Source organism: Camelus bactrianus, chromosome 3, assembly GCF_048773025.1.
Source record: "Camelus bactrianus isolate YW-2024 breed Bactrian camel chromosome 3, ASM4877302v1, whole genome shotgun sequence".
NCBI lineage: Eukaryota > Metazoa > Chordata > Mammalia > Artiodactyla > Camelidae > Camelus > Camelus bactrianus.
Genome location: NC_133541.1, coordinates 55,890,595 through 55,916,392, shown reverse-complemented (window position 1 = coordinate 55,916,392; position 25,798 = coordinate 55,890,595). Strand labels below are relative to the sequence as shown.

Here is a 25,798-nt window from a genome sequence, read left to right as displayed (position 1 = left end):
CTTACAGTCTAATTTTCATGTTTCATTTATCATAAAAACTAGCCTTTTATAAATAAGCATAATCTTCACATAGTCCATACAAAGTGTAAAGAGATGCTGACACCAGGACCATGACGTAAGTCTACAGAAGCAGACAAGTGAATACTGATAACTTCATTTTAACATATGATTCCTAAGAGTTTTCAATTCATAAATATATATGTCTTTATTTTTGCTTTGTTGGGACTGCTATTTACCCAGGAAGAAGTCTCTCTGGTAGTTTTTCCTTTATTAAAGAACTTTCCATAGTGTATTTTCTTTTGAAATTCAAGATATACTTAGATAAGGAGTAAACTAACAGTTTGGGGGGTTGTTTGTGTGTTTTGTTTTGTCTTGTTTACTGAAAAGGCCTTTCAAGACCAAAAAGTAGCTGCTTCTATCAGCCAATATGATGTAATATGTTAAGAAATTTATTTTCCATTATGTGACTTGCTCTCAAGGTTCCATATAACCCCAGTACTTGTTAATGTCTTTCCTTAATTCATTAGGTGGATCAATTTCATGCTGTAGCCTAAAGAAAGTTTACCAGAAATAATCAAAGAGTTCCATATAAGGTTGTGAGTGGTCTCCTCTAATGTATTTCCCATTAGTCTGTGTTTTGGTTACTTATATGTCAAGTTAAACAACTCTGCCATCATTTAATAGTATTGAATATATACTGAGGTATGCTCTTTTGATGTATGTAGGGATTTTTTTAAAGTTTCTGAAACCATTTTCATGGAAAGCAGTTTTGCCTAAAATAGAAAATAGGTTAATAGATGGGTATCAGCCAGACTCAAACCTAACAGAACAAGGAAAAAAAGTAGGTCAAATTTTCCTATCACATCTTTCCACTTTTAAAGTAAAAATGGATAGACACGAAGTCTGACTTTTCTTAAATTCCTCAAAGGCTTAGCCTTTATTAATGGTTGCTATGAAAAGGAGTATCTTGTGCTTATATCAAAAGCTGAAACTCTTAACAATAGGATTTAGATATAGATGTAGATATAGATATAGATACATAATTTACTTTTGTAAGATTCTGAATTTAAAATGGAATTAACTTTTAAGGAATAATTTTGAATGCTATGATCAACCCAGAATTATCATTAAATATTAAGAATATATATACTATCATTTTTTATATTATTCATCATGATAATTAGCCAGATTTTACTAGTACAGAAAAAAGTTATTCCGTGTGACCATTTAGAGGCTCAAATAGCTGCTTAAAACTGTCTAGTTCCTTTTCACATACACTTAAATACGTATGGGTACATTTAATTCCCTAGCCTATGGAGACTAAAAATATGGCTGAAAATTTTAATGTGATTGTTTTTGTTGATATTTTGGTTTCTTGTTAAATATACCCAGTATTTTTAAATATAATACTTTATATAGTTATACTTCATATAATATCTGGTTTTTAAAGAACTTTAAGCCTTACAGACTCAAATTTCCATTGTTTGTTACTATGGACTTTTATTTGGGGTCTTATATCATTTTCAGTTTTCTATAAATTAAGTTTCCTTCAAGGACAATGAAATTGTAAATATTTCCCCTAACAGGGAAAGTTTGGAAGTATGGAAGATCCAACCAGAGAGAATAATTCTTTTATTGATACTGGCTCCAACAAAGCAAAAGTGAATTTGAAGAGAAATAAAACACTATTATCTCCATTGTACTCAATAGAGTAAATTTTATTGAAATCCACTTCATAATTTATTTTCTTTAAAACAAAGTAAATCTCACTGTATTATGATAATTAAGTGTTTCTAACTAGAATTATGGCTTTCTTCATGTCACTTTTTACATGTCGGGTAACTTAAAAATCAAGGGAAAAGGCATTAGAGTAGGATTACCTTAAGCTACATTTTTAACAGTCTAAGATATTTGTGTGTCAGGATGAGGTGGGGTATGCTGAAGAATCGTATATGGATGAGGTTTCTTTAGCTTGTCACTTTTTCTTATTTGCCATAAAAGTATAACATCAGTAAAAAAAAAAAAAAAAAAAAAAAAAAAAAAAAAAAACCCAAACTGGTCACTAAAGAAACTAAATACCATATTCTAACTACAACTTTATCTTTTACTGAGAATAAACTATTTGGAATGAAATTTTGATAATTTTGTTGTTTAAAAAAAATATTGGTTGCCTCTAAAGAAAATGGTTATTTTAATGTAATTTTGAACATTTTCTAACTCTAAACTCAGGATAAATTGTATGTAGTGTCATCTAAAATTAAAATAAGAGTACACCTTTAATGTTTCTATAACTAGTTATATTTAGAAATAAAGCTTAATACCCATTTCAGTAATTTGAAGTAGAATTTACAAACTGCAATCATGATGTAAATATTTTCAAATGCATTATAGATTATTTTTAAAGGAAACTATATTTCTAAATAAACCACCTTTTTACAAATTTCAAAAGAATGTAGGATTCAACATTAAAACATTTCTAATTCAACTTTGTACACCTCGGTATTTTAATAGAAACTGAGGACCAAGAATTTCAAAGAATCTAAACCTTCTTGTCCTGGATAATATCCTATAGAATTATAAAGTTTGTAGAGTTATTATCTTGAAATAAAATGACTGAATTACAGAAGAAAAGAATTTTTCTCTTTGGTAATCATGGCTGCCTTCATCTCATCATATCCAGATACCCTTTACAAAAAATAGACTTCTTTTAAATTCCATTTTTCTCTTTTTAAGTGAGGCTAACCTGATTCTGTTTGCAATTACACTTATGTAGACATTTACATTCGAAATAATGCCTACATTATTGTTTATAGATCACTTTCTTGATAATACTGATGGCCCTCAAAAGGAATAGGAATTACTGAGCTTAAGTGGTTGTTCTGGTAGAACAACTCGCTACTATAAACTCCACTTTATTTAGCGGTATTTGCAAAACTTAAAATATTTTCAAACAGATCAGTATTTCCCAGTTTCTTCACTGTGTTCTATTTAACATCAAACAAGTCAAATGTTTTACTTGATCAACACATAGCCCGTGGTTTACCTCAGTTTCTGCGCATTAGGACATTGAATCCTATACAAAAAATCATCTTTTTAAATGTTTCAGTAATTAATTGTAAGATCATCATCATTGTCATCATCACCATGTTAAAGAGGAACAATTTCCAGGGACAATACAGGTGCCCCGCGCCTTCTCCCTGTGCGGAATACTTTGACCACATCCCCTTAGGCATCATATTTTCCCCTTCTATTACTCAAGCAGGTTTGGAAAAATTGCACTTGGGCATCCTAACAGAGCTCAAGGCACAATTTTCATGACCTTTCCTACTGCTGACATTCCTGGGGAATCCCAAAATAAAGCTCAAAACAGTTTTCAACATTCCAAGAAGACACAAGTAATATAGCTAACTTGGACAGCCTCTAACATTTAGAACTTTAGGTTTAAGGTCCCTAAAATAAGAATCAGGGGACATGTCACAGTCTTTTCATAGAGATTAGAGAGAAAGGGAATTTTGAGTGACTTTTATTATAGAGGACCTGCTGATAGAGGTCTGCTTTTTATCAGGCAGTATTTATGCAGATATACGTAATACTAAAAGTATGAGGACAAGAGACTTTTTTGGACTTAATTAATTAGGCATTAACTTTGTTTTAAAAGCTTTATGTCCTTTTAAGCTATGGAATATGAAACATTTTCCTCCACCCTAAAGTGAAATAATATATTGGCATAGATTACCTCCTAAGTCTCCCAAAATTTACTCTGGCCACTGTCTTGAACTACAATTACGAAAACAAGAAATGTGATTTTCTTGTTTAATATTAACTACATCATCAGTAGCACTGAAAGACAGGTTAATATATACATGTATATAAAGTTATGTGATAGTCTATGCAATTTTTTTGAAGAGGAGGCAAGTTTGGACATTATTTACATTTATTTATTTGGAACTTAATACGAATAATCATTTTATGTATAATTTATCTTACAAATGATTTCATTTTCATTTTGAATGATACGGGCAGTGCTTATATTGATGTCACAAGATTATAGTTTATGTTTATTTCATAATTTGTGATTTTTATTCCAAAAGCATGCTTTCATAATGATTTAACTAAATGTACATATTTACTGCTATAGATGATTACCACATTTATACTTAAAACATGAACTTAAAATAAAACTGGGCTTACTAGAAGTAGTTTGATTTGGGAAGAAATCTGTTTTGGGGAATGATAAAATTTTTGGATTTTAGAAATAAAAAAGCTATGAAAATAAATGTAAGGAGTAATTTCAGTGCTGAACTAGAACTGCATAGTAACTGAATTATAAACATTATTATTTTAAGATATTATTGCTTATTGTGGCATCAGGTAAAATTTCATTTATCATGTTGTCTTCTAGGGGGCCAGGTGGTGGTAGACCTTGGCCAAACCCAACAAATGCCAATTCAGTGAGTATATGCATTTTTCATTTTCTTTGCACTTTGTAGCATTTAACAACAAAAATCTGTTGCTTTTCAAAGCCCTGTAGTTGGTTATATCAACCTTTTTGTTTTTTAGGTAATCATTCAAAAAATACATTTGTGTATATTTTTAGAAAATGTGTATAACTTGAAATTGTGTATTTTTTTATTTCAAGATCTAATATAAACATGCATTCTATGTAGATTAACAGATCTTCAAAGATAGAGAAACAGTATGACTTAAGTATACTACAGTAGGCTATATTTATCATAAAATCTATCATAAAAGTGATTTGATCTTCTAAAATAACTATAATAATCACTAAAGTTGCCAAATCAAATCAATCTCTATCTGAGTTATTATGATTATGTCTGCTGTTCTAGTTACAAGCCGGCTTGCTCTCTCCCTCCCTCAGAAGCAAGCACACATTTGCCTCGTGCTGTGGGCTAAATTGCCATCCTTACATTTGTACCTATGTATCTGACATCCTGGGAATTTTCTTTATATGTTACGTGGCCGTGATTTGACTGCATAAATATTTTTCTCTTAATAATGTCACAAATATGTGCATCTGGAGTTCTTCAGTATGTGGGTTCTGCTCTGTACATCTGTGTAGTATGTGCTCTGCACAAAGGTGCCTGAGTCAACAGAGTCAGTAGGAAGCTGAAATACAGCTGTTTTCCACTTGTGAAGTCCATGGAGCATCTGCCCAGAATGGATGCCTTTTGCTAATATGCACAGAGGTACCTTATTGACTAGCAGTGGCCTTGAGGCTAAATAAACATGAAGCTGATCCACTATTTAATGTTAATTTAAACTTGAAGAAAATTTAAAGTAAGGTGTGGATGGTATAGAAAGAATCATCCTAAACCCATTGCTGTTCTAAAGCAGAAATCATTCTTCTCAATTATGTAACTCATATTTTTAGAGAAAACATTTCTACTCTCTGTGTATCTCTTAGTTTCAATAACTATGACATTTGCTAATTAAATAAAATTGTTTGGGGTAGAGAGAATGATGATGTTGCATCCATTAATTTCAATAAATCTTTTAAGATACTGTTTTGCCCGATTATGTTGTAATGTAACTCCTTTACTCCTCCAAAATTCTTTTAGTTTGATTATATTCTTTTGAACAGTTCACATTTCTATTTGCTTCTTGCTATGACTTTCAACTTTCAAGATTCCACTTTAAGATGGCACCTAACCAGCAGCTCAAGATACTTTCTTTGAACTCCCTATTAAAACAGATATAAAGATGCAGAAAAACAATTTTTTAATAACAGCGAAAATTCTTGCCAATCTTCCTATTTGCCAGAATCTGTAAAGACTTTCTGTTATCCACATGTCTGATGAAACGGGATTAAAAATAAAATGCACAATTGATGGTCCGCCATAACTAGTAAGCAAGAAGACCCTCTCTCTTTCCTCACTGTCAGCCCAGCCAGCCAGCTCCCTACTGCCCGTTGCAGGCAAGCCAGAGTGCAGTTCACACCCCCTGCTGCCCACCTCCTGCAGAACCTCCTTTTCTACACTCACCTGGAGACTCTATCCTCCAAAAGCCACTTAGAAGGTGGGCAGGATTTAATATTGAGGATGGTGCATTGTACCTAGCAGGTATGTTATCCAAGAAAAGAGTATTAGCTAGAGGCAGAGATGTGGAGAGTGTTACGCTTTCTGATGATTTTTAGTTTTTAGGTTCCTAAAAAACTCTTTGGGACTTCACAGAGCTAAGCACTGTTTGTGCAGGAGGAAAGTACCGTATCAGGTCGGCAGCTCTGCATTATTTTAGACCCTGAGAAACACTAGGAATTAGGGTAGGCGCTCTGCATATCAAACTGCTGTCCAACAACCACTCTGAAATGGGCATTTGACCAGCACCCATGTAGGCACGTAATCGAATCGAAAGCTATCCCTTTGTTAAATTGTACCCCATGTGGCTACATCTCCCATCACTCAAAGAATGAACTGGGAAGAGTAGTGGGCAACGCCTATAGTTTTCTCTTCTGAAAGAGAAAGGAGTCGTCATCCTGAGCACAGGAAGGAAAAGCATTCCTCTAAAATTGATACAATATGAGAACAGGAAACAAATCAGACAACTGATGACTTTCTAGCAAAAAAACGTAAGGCTTACGTGAAACAAAGCTGAAGTATAGGGACCTTTTTCCCTAAATACCACTGATAATATTGTAGTGACAATTCATCTGTATTATTTTGAATTCCAAGTTTTTTGGACTTTCTGTCCGTATTTAAAGTTACAAATACTTTTCATTTTGTTAGCACAGTAAGCCTCTGGCTCCTCAGGGCAGCATGCTAAAGTGGTTGGGTGTTTTGTTTTTGCTATTTCCAAATAATTTTATATACTGTTTTTTTTAATACTTTGTGTTTTCTAAAAACAAAGACATTATCTTTCATAAACAGCGTAATGATCAACGTAAGAAAATTAACACTGATGTAATTCCATTTTCCCATTTACTCTCCTTATTTAGATTTCACCAGTTGTCCCAACAATGTCTTTTGTAACAACAACAACAACAACAGAAATCCCAGTTTACCTGCTGCTTTCATCTGTCATGTCTCTCTGTCTCCTTTAACCTGGTACAGGACCCTCAACTTTACTTTGTCTTTCTCAGCTCTGGCATTTCGTTGAATGTAAGCCAGGTGTTTGGTAGAATGTCCTATAATTTGGTCTTGTCTGTTGTTTCTTCATGGTTAGGTTCAGGTTCTATATATATGACAGGAATCTGCAGAGGCAATTTTGTGTTTTGCTCAGTGTGTCATTTCAGGAGGTGTATGATGGTGATTTGTGCATTATTTGTAATGTTAACTTTGATCACTTAGTTAAGATGGTGCTTGTTAGCTTTCTCCACTGTAGAATTGCTGTTTTCCCCTTTGTAATTATCAACTCGTGGAGACATGGTTTGACACTATTGTAAAGATCATACTGTAATCTGCTACTTCGGGCATCCACTGACAATTTTTGCCTGAATTGTTATTTTTCCACTGTGCTGGTTGCCACACGGCTATTTTCTAATTCTTTCTTTCCTTCTCCATTTATGAGTTGACTTTCTATTATAACAAAGAGTTTTTCTTTTTTCTCCATTCATTCATATGTATCCAATATACTTGTGGATACTTACTCTGTCCGTTAGGTTTTTAGATACTAAAATCATTCCAGATTTGGCCAACTGAAACCCCCTTGTTCCTTTTGACATGTCCTCATTATTCTTTGAGCACTTTGAAACTCATCTTATATTTTCCCAGCCTTAACCCTAGAAACAGCCATTTCTTTAAGGGTCCCTGATTCCTTTTAGTGGAAAGAAGTATTTAGAGCCCATTGGAGTGGTACAGCTCCTAGCCCTCTCAACCAGCAGAAGTAGGATATAGATGTATGCATATACACACACCCGCACACATCTCTATCTTTCTGTATCTGTATGTATTAAAACCCTGGGTGCACACTGGTGCTTCAGCCCCAATCCAACACGAGTTCATTCTAGACTCTCTGCTTCCCATGTTTACAACATACTTCTCTGAAAGTGAGCAATCTGCCTACAACATTGCCCACAATATATTTATTTACCTGCTTGATCTTTATCTATACATAGTTTTGTCATGAACAAGTGTTTTGATCAAAAATGTTTTTGGCACCCTTTCTACATAGCAGCAGGAGAAACACTTTTAAGGACAAATTTATGTTTTTAATTCAAAATAAAAGTATGATTTTGACTTTTAACTTCCTTCACTCTGAGCATTACAGTATTGGCCTCAGATTCTTATTTGGAAATTTATCTATAAATCCACCAACTATTTTTTCTTTTTTATTTGTTTTGCAAAGAACTGTGCACTTCAGTTGAGCTATAAAGCAAGTTCTAAGCATTAAGTAGCAAGTGCTTTTATCGAAAATACCTTAATTAGCTTTGTCTAGAGACACTTTTGATTACAAGGTACAGAAAACCAACCAAACTAGGCTCATACTGACAGTATTACTGGACCATGTATGTGTAAAGTCTAGACATAAATTTGCTTTGGGGCACATTTGGTCCCAAGCATTCTAATCGTGTCACCAAGACCCATCTCTCCTCATGGCTTACCTTTGTTCCCCTTGTCTGGCAAGAAGGCTGTGTGAAGCTCCAGATTTGTATGCTCATGAGTCCCTGTTGAACACAAAAGAATATTGGGAATAACTATCAGTTAAGCACAAGTATTGGGAATAACCACCTGAACTGGTTTTGTTTAGCTTGGGTCCAGGCTCATTCATGATCCTGTTACGACCAGTGCTCTGTGGGCCAGGCTGGGTCACACACCCACTCCCGGAGCCCCATCCAAGCCAAAATAAGATATTTTGGAAAAACGGAAAAATAAGAGAGGTGTGATTCAAAGAATATTCAAGGAATTCTTAGCAGAAGAAGGGATAGGCTGAAACAACCAGTGTTCAAAATAGCATTAACTCATTAGCTTGACAGGAAAAAGAGGAAACTTCTTTGAGGGAAAACAAGGATCTACTGTAGTGATTAAACTGGAGAAAAACAAATATCTTACTCCAAAATAGGCTCCGCCCTGCACAAACAGATGCTCATTTTTTAAAAAGGACACGAAAATTAATAGAATCGTTTCAACTTTACAGTGACATAGATAACGGTGCCCTCCCTGATTTCTGTTGAACTTAATTTCAGTGCTTATAAGGTAGTTTAAAACTTCACGGTTGAAGAAAGCTACTTAGCTAAGATGTTAAGCTACTTAGCCAATCTTTTTTTTTTTTTTTTAAATGAAACCAAAAATCTCTAGTTATTCTGCTCTTCCTCCCTACCACAGCAACACAGTCATGGATATTAGGAGTCAGGATATTTCAGAGTATTTGGATTCTTGTCACAGCCCTTGAATTACCTGTCTAGCTTAGCCAGACAATATAATTTTATCGTAAGTCAAATAAGAGATTCTTGTCTAGGATCCTGTTCTCCCAGCTCTCTGATCTTGCTTATCTTCCATATCTGCATTTTCAGCTTTCATTTCATATTAATGGATATCTTGTATAGCATACGGGGGGTGGGTGCGGGGAGAAGACTAATTACGTTAGAATCTGGTCACTAGAGGTGAAGAAAAGCCTCAACAAAAATAATGAGAAAGGGAAATGCAGGAAACGTGTGAGGGAAAATTATTAGACTCTCAGTGGCTGGGAGGGTAGACTGGGAAGGCACAGAGGACGACAAAGCTGGGGGAAAAAATGGGACCACGATGTGTTCAGGGCTTTGAATGCTGAGAAATCTGGAATTGTCACCTATGTAGAACAAAGCTGTATTTTAGGAAGATGGAATATAAAATGGATACAGAGGGAAACAACGTCAGGACAGTATTGTAACAGTAGTTGTCAGAGCCTGAGGGAGAGCCGTGGAGAAAGGATGACAGAGATAAATTTCACACGTAGAATCAAAAACCCCTGGTGACTTGTTGGACTGAGGGAGAAAGAGAATGAAGAAGTTGAAGGTGATTTCAGGTCTTTGAACCCAGTTATCAGGGAGGATGGGAGTAACACAGACAGAATTAGGAAAAGAAGCCAGTTTAGAGGGTCGACGGTAAGCTTCGTTTGTGGAATGTTAAATTTCAAGTATTTGTAGAACACCACCTTCGATTCTTCCAAAATGCCTACCCCGTGTTTCTGTAATTGTGCTTAAGATACTATAATTTAAGTCTTTAACCTTCATCCTCTGCTGACTCCTCACTGATACTTGATCAACAATTTTTCACTCTTCCTTATTCACATGCCTTTCCTGCTCTCCTTCCTTATCTCTGCCCCTCTATCAGCTAAAGTTGTCTCATATTTTGCAGAGGAGAAAAGGTTACTAAACTCAAATTTCTTCGAATTCCACCCTTTACCTCCAAAGTTATCAGCCCCTTAGTCACGTTCCTTCTCAGTGCTGACCCTCTCATCTGTCCTCTCTGTTCCACCTCTTGTTGCCTCTTTGCATATCTTGCTCATTTGTTTTTCTAAAGGAGTTTTTAGTCTATCCCTTTCCATTGGCTGGAACTTTCCCTAACACTATGCCCATGAACAGAATCCCAAGACAAACTAGTCTTCCACTCCTCTATCCCTTTCCGTTGGCTGGAACTTTCCCTAACACTATGCCCATGAACAGAATCCCAAGACAAACTAGTCTTCCACTCCTCCAGAGTTGGGAGTGGGCAGCTGATAGAAAAGTTCTCTCAACCCTCCCTCAGCCTTAAAGCCCATCCCGCATCTCACATGGAGATTCTCACTCAGTTCAACTGGACAATGAATTCCTTGATCCTCATGTCCTTTCATTACTACGTGACAGTGTAATGCCTGAAACAGCAGGTGATGATTTACAAAGATTCACTGAACTGACTTCTCAACCGCATCAATTCCCATGAAAAGTACTATTCTGAAGGTTACTGGTGACCTACCTACCAACCAAATATCATGACTTTTTTTCTGTCCTTATCATACCTGACTTCTGAAATATTTGATACCTTGGTTTTAAGTGTCTATTAATTTCTTTCCATTTTAATGTTTATTTTTTTCCATATTTGTACTAACATATTCCTTTTTATTATTTATCCTTGGGTGTATGACAGAAAGGTTGAAAGACTTGAGCCAAATAGGGCTCAAAAAGAGCCCAGTTTAGGCATTTCCTAGTCAAGCTGTGCCCATTCCTTGCTTCTTAAAAGTCTAACTTGCTTGACTTCTTGTAAGATTTTTTCTGCTGATTTTCCTCCAGTCACATCATCCACTCTTTCTTAATTGCTACTGTTCTTTAACGCCAGTCTCGGGCTTTTTTCACTTTAACATTTCCAACTATCACTAAATCTAACCAAACCCCAGATTAACTATTGTGCACAACACAAAATGGAAATGTATTCAATTGAACCTTTATCTCTAGTCTTGATCTAATGAGTTCTAGACCTGTATTCCTAAATTTCTGTCAATCAGAACTATCTCAATGTGTACTAGTGCCTTCAAATTCAATGTCAGACATTCCCCAAACTTCCCGTTCCACAATTCCTTATATATAAATTACTAGCGACAGCATCCACCTAGCAATTACCGTAACTTCTCCCTTCCCGTGTCCACCACACTCAGTTTGTCACCAAGCCCTAGAGTACATTTATGAAAAGCCTGTCAAATTCTCTTGCTCCTACTTACCTTAATCAGCATTGCCTAGAACACTTTTTATCATCTCTTGCCTAGACTTCTTGCAGCAGTCTCCTAGCTTGCATTCACGTTCCATAAATGCCTCTAGAGTTATCTTACTGAAACACAAATATGAACATCTCTTTAGAACCTGACTCCCTATTTCCTACACCATAAACTCAGTCTGACCACAGCCTCATCATTTACCACACCCCCTCTAAGTCCCACCCTGCACAGCTGTGTAATATCACATACCATTTCCGTAACAAACTATGTACTTCCACATTTTTCTTCTTTAAAAATGCTGGTCCTTCTCTTTGTCTTTCTAATGGACCCTTACTCTAAGTCCCAGCTACGCAGCTCAAATATATCCTCTGCACCCACAGAGTACGTCTACCTACATTGTTATATTTTGTTTCTCACGCTAGCCTGGCAGATACTGCTGTAACAAGAGTGTAGGTTCGGGGAAGTGCTAGGGGTAGAAGCCCAAATGCTCCCTTTCTTTTAATGAGGACATCAAAGACTATGAGGTAGAAACAGTGGGTATAAGCCAGAATTAGAGAGTTTGACGTGGCAAAATGGAAAGAAATTGAACAATTAGATGAGATAACAGACTTTAAAAAATATTTTAAAATGTTTATTATATTTAACTGTATTTAAAGAGGGAGACATTAGACTATAAAAGAAGCTTCCTTCCATATTAATATAGCCCGCCCCACACCTTCAACCAACTCGTCTGTAGATGGCTACAGTTTGCGATTCCTGAACTACAGTTCCTCTGCTGTCCCCCCAGTAAACTCAATTTCTAGTCAAAAAAAAAAAAGTATGAAAGGAGCAAGGACTTAGGAGAACGGGATGGTCAGGAGGGGCTAGCTTTGGAAAAGCAAAGGCTTTTTTTTTCCCTACCTGAGATGAATGGATGAAATTTTAAATCTCTAAATAATGGAGTGCTGAGCTGAAGATGATGGCGTAGCAAGAACTGGATGGCTTTAATGTATGACAGAAGTGTAAATTTCCAACTCATGATGGTATAGCCACCAATGAGGGCCAGCTCACCACAGTCACTTGTTAAAAATACAGGAATTTTGTGGGCTAATCTTCGGTAGCTTGAAATCGGCCATATAGGAATATGTACACCATGTAAGTTGGCAAATGCTACCAATTGGAACTTTTCCCCCGAGTTCGCTGGCCCACCACTAGAATGCTTTGGAGTTTCCATGAAGGCTGAGCCAAAACATTCCCAGTTAGTGAAAGCTAGGTTGAAGTTGGAGAACATGATTATATTTTGTACCTTATCAACCCTATTTTGTGTTTCTTGCCAGGAAATCTCTACCATAAAACAGAAGAGTTGGCTAGATGGTGATCAGAGAGATCAAACAATGGAGGCTTTGGGATAATGAATTTAAGACATTGGAGATAGAAACAAAATGCTGAAGACGGCATAGGGGAGGGGCACAGGCAACTTACGGGGAAATAACGGACCTAGTAAACACAGAGGAATTGTGATGGAATAAGATTCTGGATAGAACATAGAATATTTCTTGTTCAACAGCAAAGGAACAAGGAAGGTGTGTCAGTCGGGAAAGCTGTTTAGATGTCTGTATAAAAACTCCTAGGATGTCACCATACTCACAAATGGAAAAGGCGGGTATACTGGAAAGGAAAGGAAAGGCAGCGAAATGTCAGTTCCAAAGCTCTAAAAAATGGTTAAATCATATCTTGATGTTGCTTAAGAATGATGGTAGGCAATAGAGGCAGAAGAACAGGAGCCAGGAGCTGAAGTTACAAGGAGATGAAATTACAAGGAGATAAGTTGGTGATTTGGAGAAGGCAGGTACACTTGTTTAAAATAATATGAAGCAGAGGACGGATGGCAGATCATGAACTACAAGGGACCCAAGAGAGCAAAGCCGTATTCATTCCCCACATCGAATAAATGTTTTCTGCCATAGGGATCCCGATAGCCATAGAAGTAACTGTCATCACTGGTGATACTGGGCACGCTGGTAACGGCCGTCTGCAGGGCTGAACTACCCATAGATGGACAGAGGCTGAGACCCACGTGGTCTGTGCTTAAGGCAAAGCAGGAACACCAAACAGTGAGGAAAGAGGTCTCAAATGACTTAATATTAAAATCAGAGGAAAACCATACCTTTGTTGTACTCCCATCTCCTTACTTTATGATTTCATCTTATTTTTATGTTTAATATGTAGAAGATGTTGGGGTGGAGGGAGCACTTAGGTGCAGGCACTATAATCTTTTCACTCCTCTTAAAGTCCTGTTTTGGCCATGGCTGTCTTACTCCAGGAAGACAGTAACGTATTGGCTTTTTTCAGAATAAGGCAAAAATGTCTTTTCTGGATGTGCAGAAGTTGAAAGATGTAAGTAGTGAGCTCATGTGAAAAAAGTGCATTTGGACCTAACTTCTCGATTAATTTCCACACATAAGGGTTTATTTTTAAATGTATGTTTCCCAGTTTTCATTTCTTAAATTATCATAACAAAGTTGTATTAATACCTTCTAATCTCTAGAAAAGAGCTCAGTTAAGAGCTTGGACTTAAAGAGAAAGAGGGAATTTGTTACTCATAGCTGTTCTCCACAAATTAGTAGTCTTTGGAGACGTATTAGCAAAATCTTTTGCATTTATTATGTTGTTTTGTAGAAGCTAATTAGAAAAGAAAATGAGGAAAGGTGAGGTCTGTATATCAAGAGTTGACCCCTACTGCATGAATATAGTAGCCTGAAACCTGTCTTTAAACAAAAAATAATGTATCCCAGAATGCACATAAATTAGAAATTGCATCTGTAAAGGCTACTAATTTGAAATATTCTGGTTTCTGGCTTTTAGCTGCACAAATATATATTTTCCTAATTACAGAATAAGTGTCATTAGTATCAAGCAGTGAGTACAACTGCCTTGAAAGCAATATAACTTGAAGCTGTAATTCTGTCTAAATTCCTCTTGACTGAAATTCACTTTTTTGTAAATTCAAGATAATACTGCATTTTATTCAGTTTTTTACTACTCAGATATAATTCCCTTTATCTTTTACTATCCTTTGTGATAAATTTTAAAGCTTGATCAGTTAGAAAATAGATTCACTTTAAGTCAATCTCCACTCCTGCCACGTGAATCAAAATACATATATATGTTTTGTCCTGTTCATGTTCCAGATACCATACTCCTCAGCATCTCCTGGGAATTATGTAGTAAGTACATTTGGGTTTGTTTGCTCATAAAAACTGATGTTACATTTTATTTGGGCAATGAAATAGTTGTCCAGATGTTAAGAAGAGCCCCTGTGTATTGGCCAAGAAGTGAACATCTGATTTGTACTGAGTTGTTTCGTCTGCCAACCCCAGTACATATGCTGATGTTCATTAGTGAAACAGTTATCAATCTGGCCAAAATTGCCCTCAGTACCGTGTTTTACTTCAGCATATGTTTCTGTAAACCAGTAAGATACACTCTGTCCAATCATGAAGAAAGCTGTCCTCAGTTACACAACGATATGCTTGAATTTGCAGTTTTCCAGAACAATCCATACCCACCCCCTGAGTACCCCACCCGCCTTACAGAAAGTCTAAGAAGACATTAAACTTTCTCCCAATCCTGAAGAGACTCAGATAGCAAAATAATGACTGGTAATTGGAAGGATTTTTTTAGTTTTCACTCTTAGAAATCGAGAGCACTTACTCTTTTTCTTATCATTTAGTACATGTTAAAATTTCCCAATTATTCATATAGACATGAAGTCAAATTATCAGGTTTTACATGACCTCTTAAACCTACAAATAACCTTTTAACCATCATAACATTATAATCCTTGCTGCATCTTAAGGCCATCATAGATGACTTGTTATAATACTTCAGGGGAAATGCCTAGCAGAGAGGCAAGGATGAAACGGTAAAAAGGAAAACCGTTCCTAAGGAAGTTTTCGGAGCTGGTGACTAACTAGAGCAGGAAAAAGGAGTACTTAAGGAGATCAATGAGCGTTTCACCCTTCGTGGAAATAATGTCCCATGAACACAGTGAAAAGCACATGGTGTTTTAGACCTGTGAACTTAGCGTTCAGTGTTCCCTTAAGCTATCCAAACTAAGAAAGACTAATTTTTTTCACATTCTCTATGAAACAGAAATAAAAGTAAGGAAGTTTGGAAAAACCTAATTTTTCTTGAAGTCAATTAAGAATAAGCCCAATATAGTTTTATGAAATTAGACTTACTTGAAAGTAAATTTAAGTTGTCTAATAAATAGCAATAAATATATTACTTGAAATAATTAATGGGCTATGTCTCTATACTGAGAGTGAAGTGAAAATTTAGCCACTTAATAGTTAATCTGATTACTGTACATCTGACAATTCTAAAACCCATTGCCTGAATTACCATTTCGGTTGTGTGAATTCACTTTAGAATCACCTAATATCCATTTCAGATTGATGGCGTAGCCACAGCCTTAGGAACCCCTCAGCATTAGTCAACATTACCTCTCATTTCTAACTGATGTGATAGCTCAAGTTATAATGCCCCAGAAGTGTTGCAGTTGAAACTGATAGAAGAGCATCAATGTATCTTTTTAAATATATGAGTATCTTTTGGTATTCAGCTGCCTATAAAAGCCAGGGATACAAAATATAAGAAGATTACAGTAAACTAAATCAAGGATACACATGAAATATTTCTATTTTATGGATTTGTAAAGGCCCCATTAAATGGTTTCTCCTTAACCTCATTATACCAGATGTGATTAAGTCATGAATAATAAATCAGTGTTACAGCCTCATTGTCTTTGGAAACGTGTCAAAACAGTATCTGCATATTTAAGCTAAATTATATTTTGCATAACATTGAAATGATTGTGCATTCAAAGAAAATAAATTATGGAGAAAATAATTTCCTCTATTACTTTCAAACTGGATTATTATAAAGTCTAACTTTTCTTTTGTTTTTCCTTATATTGTTTAATGATATGCCTGACTTTTACTGAAATTTTGTATATAATTATTTAGGGTCCTCCAGGAGGTGGAGGGCCACCAGGAACACCCATCATGCCTAGTCCAGCAGGTATTGTAATCAAACTAGCCACGTGGGCATTTGACTCTTAGACTAAAAATCACAAAATACAGAGATTCTTAGGAAATGTAGTAGTATTCATTACCTCATTGATGGCTTCACAAGTCGAGTAGAGGTAGCAAGTAGGAAGAAATAGTGTTCTTAAGTAGCTTATTGTCCAATTACTTTAAGCATTTAGGAAATTCTTGTTGTGTGGGTGACAGAATTAATTAGAATGAAATGGTGTTGATCTGTATGAATTTCCCAGTAGCTTATCTGACTGAAAGTCTGCTTGAGACTGTGAAAAAGATCCAGATCTCACAATTTAGAAAATTTCTGCATAAGTAACACATGAAGTACATGGATCCGTTAGGTTTAATACAGCAAAGTAGACCCACCATAGTAGGATCTAGATAGATGTGGATGTGCTTACAATTACAATATCACTTAGCCTGCATGTCTAAGGTATTCATTAGTTAGCTAATAAACCCACTATGTAGTGTGGAAAGTTTTTTAATCTTTTAAAGTACCTCAGTATTCCTGTAATCTCTTAATATAATTATTTTAAGTATCATTCTCTTTTCTTTAAAACTTTAGTACAAACTATTAAATGTATGTGTCTTGAGGACTATAACTGGGACACAGCCCTCTTAGAAAGTGCTCTGGCAACATGTACCAAGAGCTGTGAGAAAGTTTATACCACCTGATTCTATAATCCTACTACTCAAAATGATTAGAGATACAATTTAAGAATCATGTAGGAGGATGCTCGTTTGTTATAACAGTGAAATAGATACAACCTTCATACCTAATCCAGTTTTAATGAACTTTTTAAATTAACTTTTTATGAACTATAATGTAGCCATTAAAATTATTGTCAAAGAATTTTTTTTAATGACATGGGGAAATACATGTTCATGATTTGATACAGTATGATCACAATGTTATTTTAAAATATATATAACACTGAAATCTAGAAAGTAGGTAACAAAGAAATAGGCTAAGACTTTTATCAGTTTTCACTTCTGGCTAATGAAACTGATGGAAAATTTTTATAATTAGAAATTATTATGTTGCACTGTTTATTATGTTGCACTGGTTTGCTGACATCTAGATATATAGAAGCTTGAAATTAAGTGTCATTAATCATACCAATAAATAATTATTTTTAAATTTGGAATCTTTAATTTAGAAAAAGCATAAATTTGATATTTAATTCAAAATTTTACTTTGCTTTACTAACTCTTTGGAATACATCATAAACATTTCATGGATCTCTGTCTTCAGAGAATCTTAAAAGAAGTGAAACAATTCATTGTGTATAGAATTATATGAATTGAACATCTTGCCAAAATTTGCATTCTTATCTGATGAAATTAAGGCTTAATTTATGAAGGTAGAACATGATTAATAAATACTTCACTACAATACTAAAAGAAATTTTTGGAGTAACACTAAACTTTGCAGATAAAACATAATCTGATCACTTTCTTTCAAGCCAGAAATTGCCACCAGTATATTGTCCTTGCTTTTTTTGCATATTCTTATGTACTCATCCCTTATCACAGTCAGTCCTCTAATATGAAGTCAATACCCCCCCCAAAAAAATTAGGTGCCAGATCTACTTCATTGTCAAGTGTTTCTGTATATGAAAAGCCCTACATTTTCCAGAAAATACCAACCTATTCACTTAGTGTTTTTTTAAAGATAAAATAATATGTTTAATTGGTCTTAAAAAAATATAAATTTCACTTTCTGAATGTTTTAAAATATACAACTCACCTTCCTTTCAAATTAATTACTAAAATTAGTAAGTAAAATTAGTAAGGCCAATAAAAGGTGAAAACCCATTTGAAGGTTTCCTATGCTTAAAAAGCAACCCAAGCTTTTCTGAAAGATAAGTTTTCAGGGGCATTTGTTCCATTAGTTGAATCTAAGTAAGCAGATATTTATTGTCTATAGTACACAACATGAGTAAGACATGGTCCCTTTCCTCCTCTCAAGGAACTTATAACCTAGTTGGAAGCAGGAGAGAAGAATAAGACAAGTAAAATATTAACTATAATGCAAAGCAGAATTCAGGGGTGGGGAAGCACTCCCACACACCTGTGAGTGTCAGGGGACAATGAGACTTAATGGAAGAGGTGGCATTGGCAATGGACCTTGAATAGTGAGTATAATTTCAGTAAATGGAGACTGGGTAGAGAAGATGCTCATAGGAAGAAAGAACAGAAACATGGAGATGGAAAAGTCTGACCCTATGCAAGAAGGAACAAGTGGCCTGAGTTGACAGGAGTATAGTGTACACAGGATGTAAAAATAGTTATGGCCACAAAAGTAGGTTAGGCGCTTACTCAGTATAAAACACATAGGGGTCAACCAGAGGTGGGCATTTCAACTTTTCAACAGCATGATGTATTAATCTAGAAGTAAAAAATAATATTTAGGTTTATGGATCACTTAACAATGGATAAATGGCATCTAAACTACTCTAATAAATTTATTAATGTCTAGTAACTCAAAATAGGAGGAAAAGCAATTGCCCTTTTCCCTCTCTATGGTTACTGCCATGAGAAAGCAAGTGATTTTTACCTTCTGCCTTGAATCAGTACAAAACATATGAAAAATATCTTTTTCAAAATAGAGAGTCCTACTTTAATATATTTAAGAAAACTGTATAACTGGAAAAATAGGAAAACATTTTATAATTGATAGTTTCTAAATGGAAAACATTAAGCCTTTCACTCTAGGCCATATGTTATAAAATACATATACTCAAAGACTTAATTAGAATTAGGTAATAGACATGAAATGTAAATTTTTAAAAATTCTATAAAATGTTGCATATATTTATATAGGTATACACTAGTTATTTTTATTATAATAAATCAAGAATAAAATGAGTGCTAAAAATTTTATTAAAAGTTGTACTAGTGGGACACAACATTGTAAAATGACTATAACTCAATAAAAATAATCATAATAAAAAAAAAAGTTGTACTACTGGAAGCTGGCTTTTGCTTCAAGCAAGAGAATATTTCATTCCACTTGTATAGTCTTGTTCCAGTCACTTTCTGTGGGAATTAAGCCAGGATATTCCACCAGGACATAATATTCCACTAAGGAAATAAATAACTGAAAAGCTACTTAATCAGAATTTTGAGAGATTTTTATTATATGGATACATATCAGTTGCTTAGAGAAGTCAAAAGGTATCCGTGTTTTTTAAAAATTTACTGCAATCTTTTAGATTTTTAAAGTAATACTCCTTTTGACCTAGATTATTCAAGTGATTACTCATAATATTATATACACACACACACACACACACACACACACACACACACACAAGGTAGGTACTCCTAATTTATGACCTTAGAATAATAATTTCTGGGTCAGAAAATGATTTACAGATACTTGGTTTCTGATCATTAGGAATGACTGTTTCAAGTACTGCAGCTGTTAATATGCATAAGTGTCCAGATCATCTTTGATTATTACTTTGTGATGACTTGGGTGAAGATTATAAAGAAAGATACTAATTAAGTAATATTTTGTTTCAGATTCCACCAACTCTGGAGACAACATGTATACTTTAATGAATGCAGTACCTCCTGGACCTAACAGGCCTAATGTAAATATGAATCTTTTTTAAAATTTTTAGAATGCATTTGAAGACTTAAACTCTAAATACATTCCTTTTCCTCGATACTGTTTAAGCTTTATATTTTATTATACAGAATCCTATTGGATATCAAAAGAATCAAATTCTTAATATGTTCTGGGCTGAAAAAAACATAACATATAACATATATAACAAAAGATTTCATATCAGTATAACTTAAATGTAAAACTGAACCTAATCAATTATAAAATGTTGGTCTATGGCCTTACTTTATCTCAAATACCTAATAATTAATACTGTTTGAAAATGGCAGGTAATGTATAATCACCTATGTTAACCTCATTTTCAGCATCACTAATTTCTTCATATGGTTGGGGGTTTTTTTCCCTGATAAACTTGAAATTAAATTAGGAAGTTGAATATGCTCACTTTTAACTTTTGAAATCTGGGGTTTAAATATAGAATTGAAGCAGATATACAGAAAGAATTTGGGTATTATTAATAAAGCATATGGTCATGATTTTTCCACAAAAACGGACAGGAAAATTGTTATTTATCTATGATAAAAACCCACATGTTAACAAAAAATATTTCTAACAAAATACAGTTAATTGACAGATATATATATATGAATATACAGTAGCTTAAATTAAGGAAAAATCAGATGTATGACAAATTTCCGTAAGTATAACAAAATCTAGAAAGGAAATGAGTATTTTAATTGAGCTTCCTAGCAGTCAAGACAACAAAGGGAAACCACAAATTGTCCAGTGTGGTGTGGTACTTGAAATACAGCAAGTCCAAATTGACATGTGCTGCAAGTCTGAAATACACCCTGGATTTTGAGGATTTAATGTAGAAAAAAAGTAAAATATCTCATTAAACTTTTGACTATTTTGAAATGATTAATTTTGATATGTATGGTAAATAGCTTAGTAACTTCACCTGTTTCTTTTTACCTTTTAAACATGGCTGCTAGTAAATTTAAATTTTCTTGTGTAGTTCACACTTGCAGCTTGCGTATTTCTGTTAAGCAGCACTGCCTCCAGTTATCAGTATTCTCTTTATATCATCAAATAAATTCTTTTTCCGGAAAAAGAAACAATTTCCTGTCAGTAATGTCTAAAAGGTGTTTTCACAGAGATTTTAAAGAACACTGTGAATACGATAATGAGCAACGTTCATTTTAGAAATGCAGCATATAGAAGAGCTCCTCATACTGCAATTTCATATCTTAAAACTTGATATTTGAAAGGGAGGGAGGAAGGGAGGAAATCAAGAGCATATGGTACTGAAGATATTTCTGCAGGCAGCTAAACTGATATCGTCCAGTGTGCTCCATTCTGGTTCTCTAACTTGTTACAAAGATAAGAGATTCAAGGAAAGTAGAAGATGAACATATCACTTTTTCAAATGTCATTCATTTCAGCCAGAGGTAGTGAAAGCAAATGCCTGCTAAGGGCTAGGACTGCAGTGTTATGTGCTTCCAGTATGATACCTACAGTCTTAAGAGTTGTTTAGAGCACAGTGGGGCGGATAAAAGGACCAGACCAAGGAGGTTCACGGGCTACTGGCCTCATGGGCACCACTGGTTTCTTACCTAGATCTAAATTATGCTTGTGACAATAACTGTTCAGAGTTAATTTCTTTGTCCTCTCATTCAACGCATACATATTCCAAGTTATTTACTGAAAATGAAAACAGTTCATCCATGTACTTTTAGGCAACAGAATTGGCGTTATTCTGGGAAAATGTATAAGCACGTGGTTTGTGTGGTCACAGTGATGGAAAACCATCTGATTACACACAATCAGTGCCATACAGGTTGTCTGCTGAGGGCAGTTTCCCGCCCCCCAAAGTCTGTATGATTAGTAACCACCACCCCATCTACACACGTAAATACACGTACACACACTGCATTCGGTATTCTGCACCAAACAACATGGAAGAAATGTTCTGGGCATGGGGAATTTTAAAAGCAAGTGTTTTTGGTAGGCTATCTTAACTGGAAACATAAGATAATTCTAGAGAACTTGTCTTCAAAGTAGGGTCTGAGTTTCCTTAGAAGTATTCCAGGGGAATTGAGGGAAAGACTGAGAGGGCAGGACTCTCCACCACCAGCTCTGCCACAGCACATCTGTTCACACCTGTGTTGTAGCAGGCTTCTAATGTAAGGTTCCAATGGAAAATAAAATACCGCTAGTTTAAAAAAGGTTAACAGCTATTGAATGTCTCTAACTGTCATTGAACTCACATAGTTGAGACTGCCAAGAAGACCTGGCTATGTTCAGCTATCCCCAAGGAGCTAATGTATTTAACCTGCAAGATGAAATTATTTATCATGTCCATTTTAACAAAGATAGATTGTCCACTAAAAAAAAGTTAATGTTGGCATGTAATATTCAATTATTCTTATTAATAAACCAATCCCTTTAGAGGCTTCTTCTTGTCTATAATAACATTTGTCAACAGCATGGAAGAGAATGCTTATCATCTCATTTGCACTGGAATGTATGTGCTTTCTAGGTAAGGATATCTGAAGAAGAAAAATTTGGATCTGAATGAGGATTAGCCTGAACATAGAGAAATGGAATGAGGGAGGTAGAGAATCTAGAAGGCTGGAAAAAAATCTAGAAAAATAATCTCCAGACATGGAAATGAAGATAAGTTGTGGAAGTGTCTTACAATGTTAAAGACAGATGTTATGACATTAAGATAAATAACTGTTTTCAATGTGATCATAGTCATTTTCTCCATTTTTTAAATAGTTTCCAATGGGCCCTGGGTCTGATGGTCCCATGGGTGGATTAGGAGGAATGGAGTCACATCACATGAATGGCTCTTTAGGTAAGGATATTAAATTTGATGCTCAGAAATGAATTCAAAACAAAATCTTAATTCTAAATAGTGGACATTATGATGGTTTGCAAAGTTCTTCCATGTGGAGGAACTCATTTTGAAATGCTTCCGCTTTTACCTGAGACTGATGGTTTAATCCACAGTATATTGGCTCTGATGGCTGGAGATCATTTGAAAAATCAGATACGTGAGAATTGTTCTAACCCAGCTCATATTCACAGGCATTTACTTTAATCTGTCAAAATCTGAGTGTTCTGTGATAAAAGGGCACACTGCTGCTTTGGGCACCGGGAGGGCTGTGGTATCCTCCCAACAGGCTTCTTATCTCCAAAGATCTACACACACTGTCCCCGAGGAGCTTCAACTCCTACAAGAATTTCTTAATTTTGTTTTTGTGTATTAATGTTTGTCTCTTTAAAAATAAAATTGGTAATCATAATCTGAATGATTCTTTTAAGAGAGAACACTGTCCACATTGTCAGTGTTTGTAATAAAGTAGTGTGGATAATTCATAAATGATGGTTTTTTGTTTTTTTTTTTTTACCAAATGGAGCCAAATATCTGTAAGGTGAACAAAAAGTCTCACAATAGTGAGAAACAGAGACAAGTGGTACAAAATTGACCCAGTCACACACATGCAGTATATGGAAGCAGGCCAAATGCAAAACACAAAGAAAAAAAAAAAAGACTTTTTTTATGTTTGTATATGTTTATCATCATCATATCATACTGTATCATAAACAGTGACGGTGGACGTTTGTGACCATTTTTTTCTTTTGAAAAGGAACTGTCTTTTACTTAAGTTGGAGAAACTATGCCCATGAGTAACTCAGGTTGTACACAGACTTCATAACCCCACCCTCGGTCAGGAAATGCCAGCCTCTGATGCTTTGAAAAGCTATGTAACTTCAGTAATCAAGAAATTCTTTGTAGCACTTTGGAAGACTTTTTATGCTTTTAAGGATCCATGCGTATTTTGCCTAGATTTCAACATGTTTATTTGAACTGTCCAATTATGGTAGCTACTAGTCATGTATGACTAATTTTTAATGAAATTAAATGTAAAATTCAGTTCCTCAGTTGCACTCATATGTAACATCAAGTGCACAGTCACATGAGCTAATGGCGACCATAACAGACACTGCAAAGAAACACTTCCATCATTGCAAAACGTTCTATTGGACAGCACTGTTCTAGAATTTTACTTTCCAGCTTACTGCAGAATAACTCACTTTTCAGTGTTTTAATTCGTAAGCTCATTCACAAAAATGACATTTGGTCATAGAAGATTCTCAGATATATTACTCACTAAAATAGAATTTGCAGAAGAGTTTCACATACATTTGTCATCTCTAATGAGTATTTCTGCATGTGTTTATATATACATAATCACATATGTACATTCAGCATTATTATGCCTGTTTGTAAATTAATCATGTTAATAAGCCCTCACTTTATTTGTGACTGTTGACGAAATGTAAGATTAAAATAATATTTTATGCCAGGAAAATTGTTTAAATGTAAAAAGTTTTTTAAAAAAGCTAAAATTGTGGCAAGGATCTGATTATTGTTCTTTGTTATGATTCGATTTCTTTAGAGATTAGTACTGATTCTCCATTCTCCTAAGAACTACAATAAAGTTGTAACACTATATTTTGAAGACATTTTTACTTTTGATGGATTGCCATGAATATTGATTGCTACCAAATTTTTAATATTCAGAATACTTTGATTTTGATTATAGTAAAATATGTTTCAGAATATTGTCAGGTACTGTTGCAAATATCCATTTTATATTTTATCATATTTACAGAAGCATCACTTCAGAAAATAGAGATCTCTCTCTTGCTCTTTATTTACATGTATGTATATCTATATTTGTGTTAGTATACACATTTTTAAATTTTGTATTGAGTAGGGTATATATGTCCAGTATTTCACTTTCAGGAATTTATGATAATAGTTTCTTATTCTGCCATTACCCAAAAAAGTAGGTGACTGGGAACTAGAGGTACAATTCTTCCTTGCATTTGCCGTCAGCTGACACTCACCATACAGTTTAAGACGAAAGTAATTTTCTGAGATTCAAAAATCCAGGAGATATACACTGGAAAATACATGCAATGTACTGCACTATTTGCATATATTTATATTAAAGGAATACATAATTTACAAATGGAATCTTTACCTAATAAAGGCTTTCTTTCCCTATTTTGTTTCAGGCTCAGGAGATATGGACAGTATTTCCAAGGTCAGTATTGTGTATTCTATGTTGCTTTTTAATCTTTATTTTATTCCACATGGAAGTCTTAAGATGATTAGAGTAACATTATGGATTTTGTTCTCAAACAAGAGTTTGAAAGTAGAAGGCCAGATATAATTAAGTGGAAGTTAAAAATATTAATGGATATAATCTATGGGAAAGGGTTAAATGAGTCTTAATGTTCCAAAGCATGCTAAGATTCATTTACAGGACGTGCTATATACATGATTAATAGATACCCAAGTAAATAATAATCAGTTTAATCACGTTGTAACATTACACATTTGTAAAGCAAACTGACATAGTTTAGGTAATCTGTTGAAAATGTAAAGTATAGAGCAACATTAAAAGAGGTAAATTTGAAAAAAGTAGTTGTTCTG

At 34.7% G+C, this 25,798-nt stretch overlaps 1 protein-coding gene across 7 annotated transcripts in view; it reads left to right on the top strand.

Annotated features, from left to right (window-relative positions):
* The window catches only part of SSBP2 (single stranded DNA binding protein 2), a 248,500-nt gene that overhangs the window by 208,709 nt on the left and 13,993 nt on the right, over positions 1-25,798 (top strand). For all 7 annotated transcript variants that reach the window (XM_010949231.3, XM_010949228.3, XM_010949232.3 and 4 more), the window contains 6 exons: positions 4,403-4,451; positions 14,790-14,825; positions 16,629-16,683; positions 20,235-20,305; positions 23,065-23,143; positions 25,378-25,406. In XM_010949231.3, coding sequence (XP_010947533.1) covers positions 4,403-4,451; positions 14,790-14,825; positions 16,629-16,683; positions 20,235-20,305; positions 23,065-23,143; positions 25,378-25,406 — 319 coding nt within the window. The remainder of the gene's footprint in view (positions 1-4,402; positions 4,452-14,789; positions 14,826-16,628; positions 16,684-20,234; positions 20,306-23,064; positions 23,144-25,377; positions 25,407-25,798) is intronic.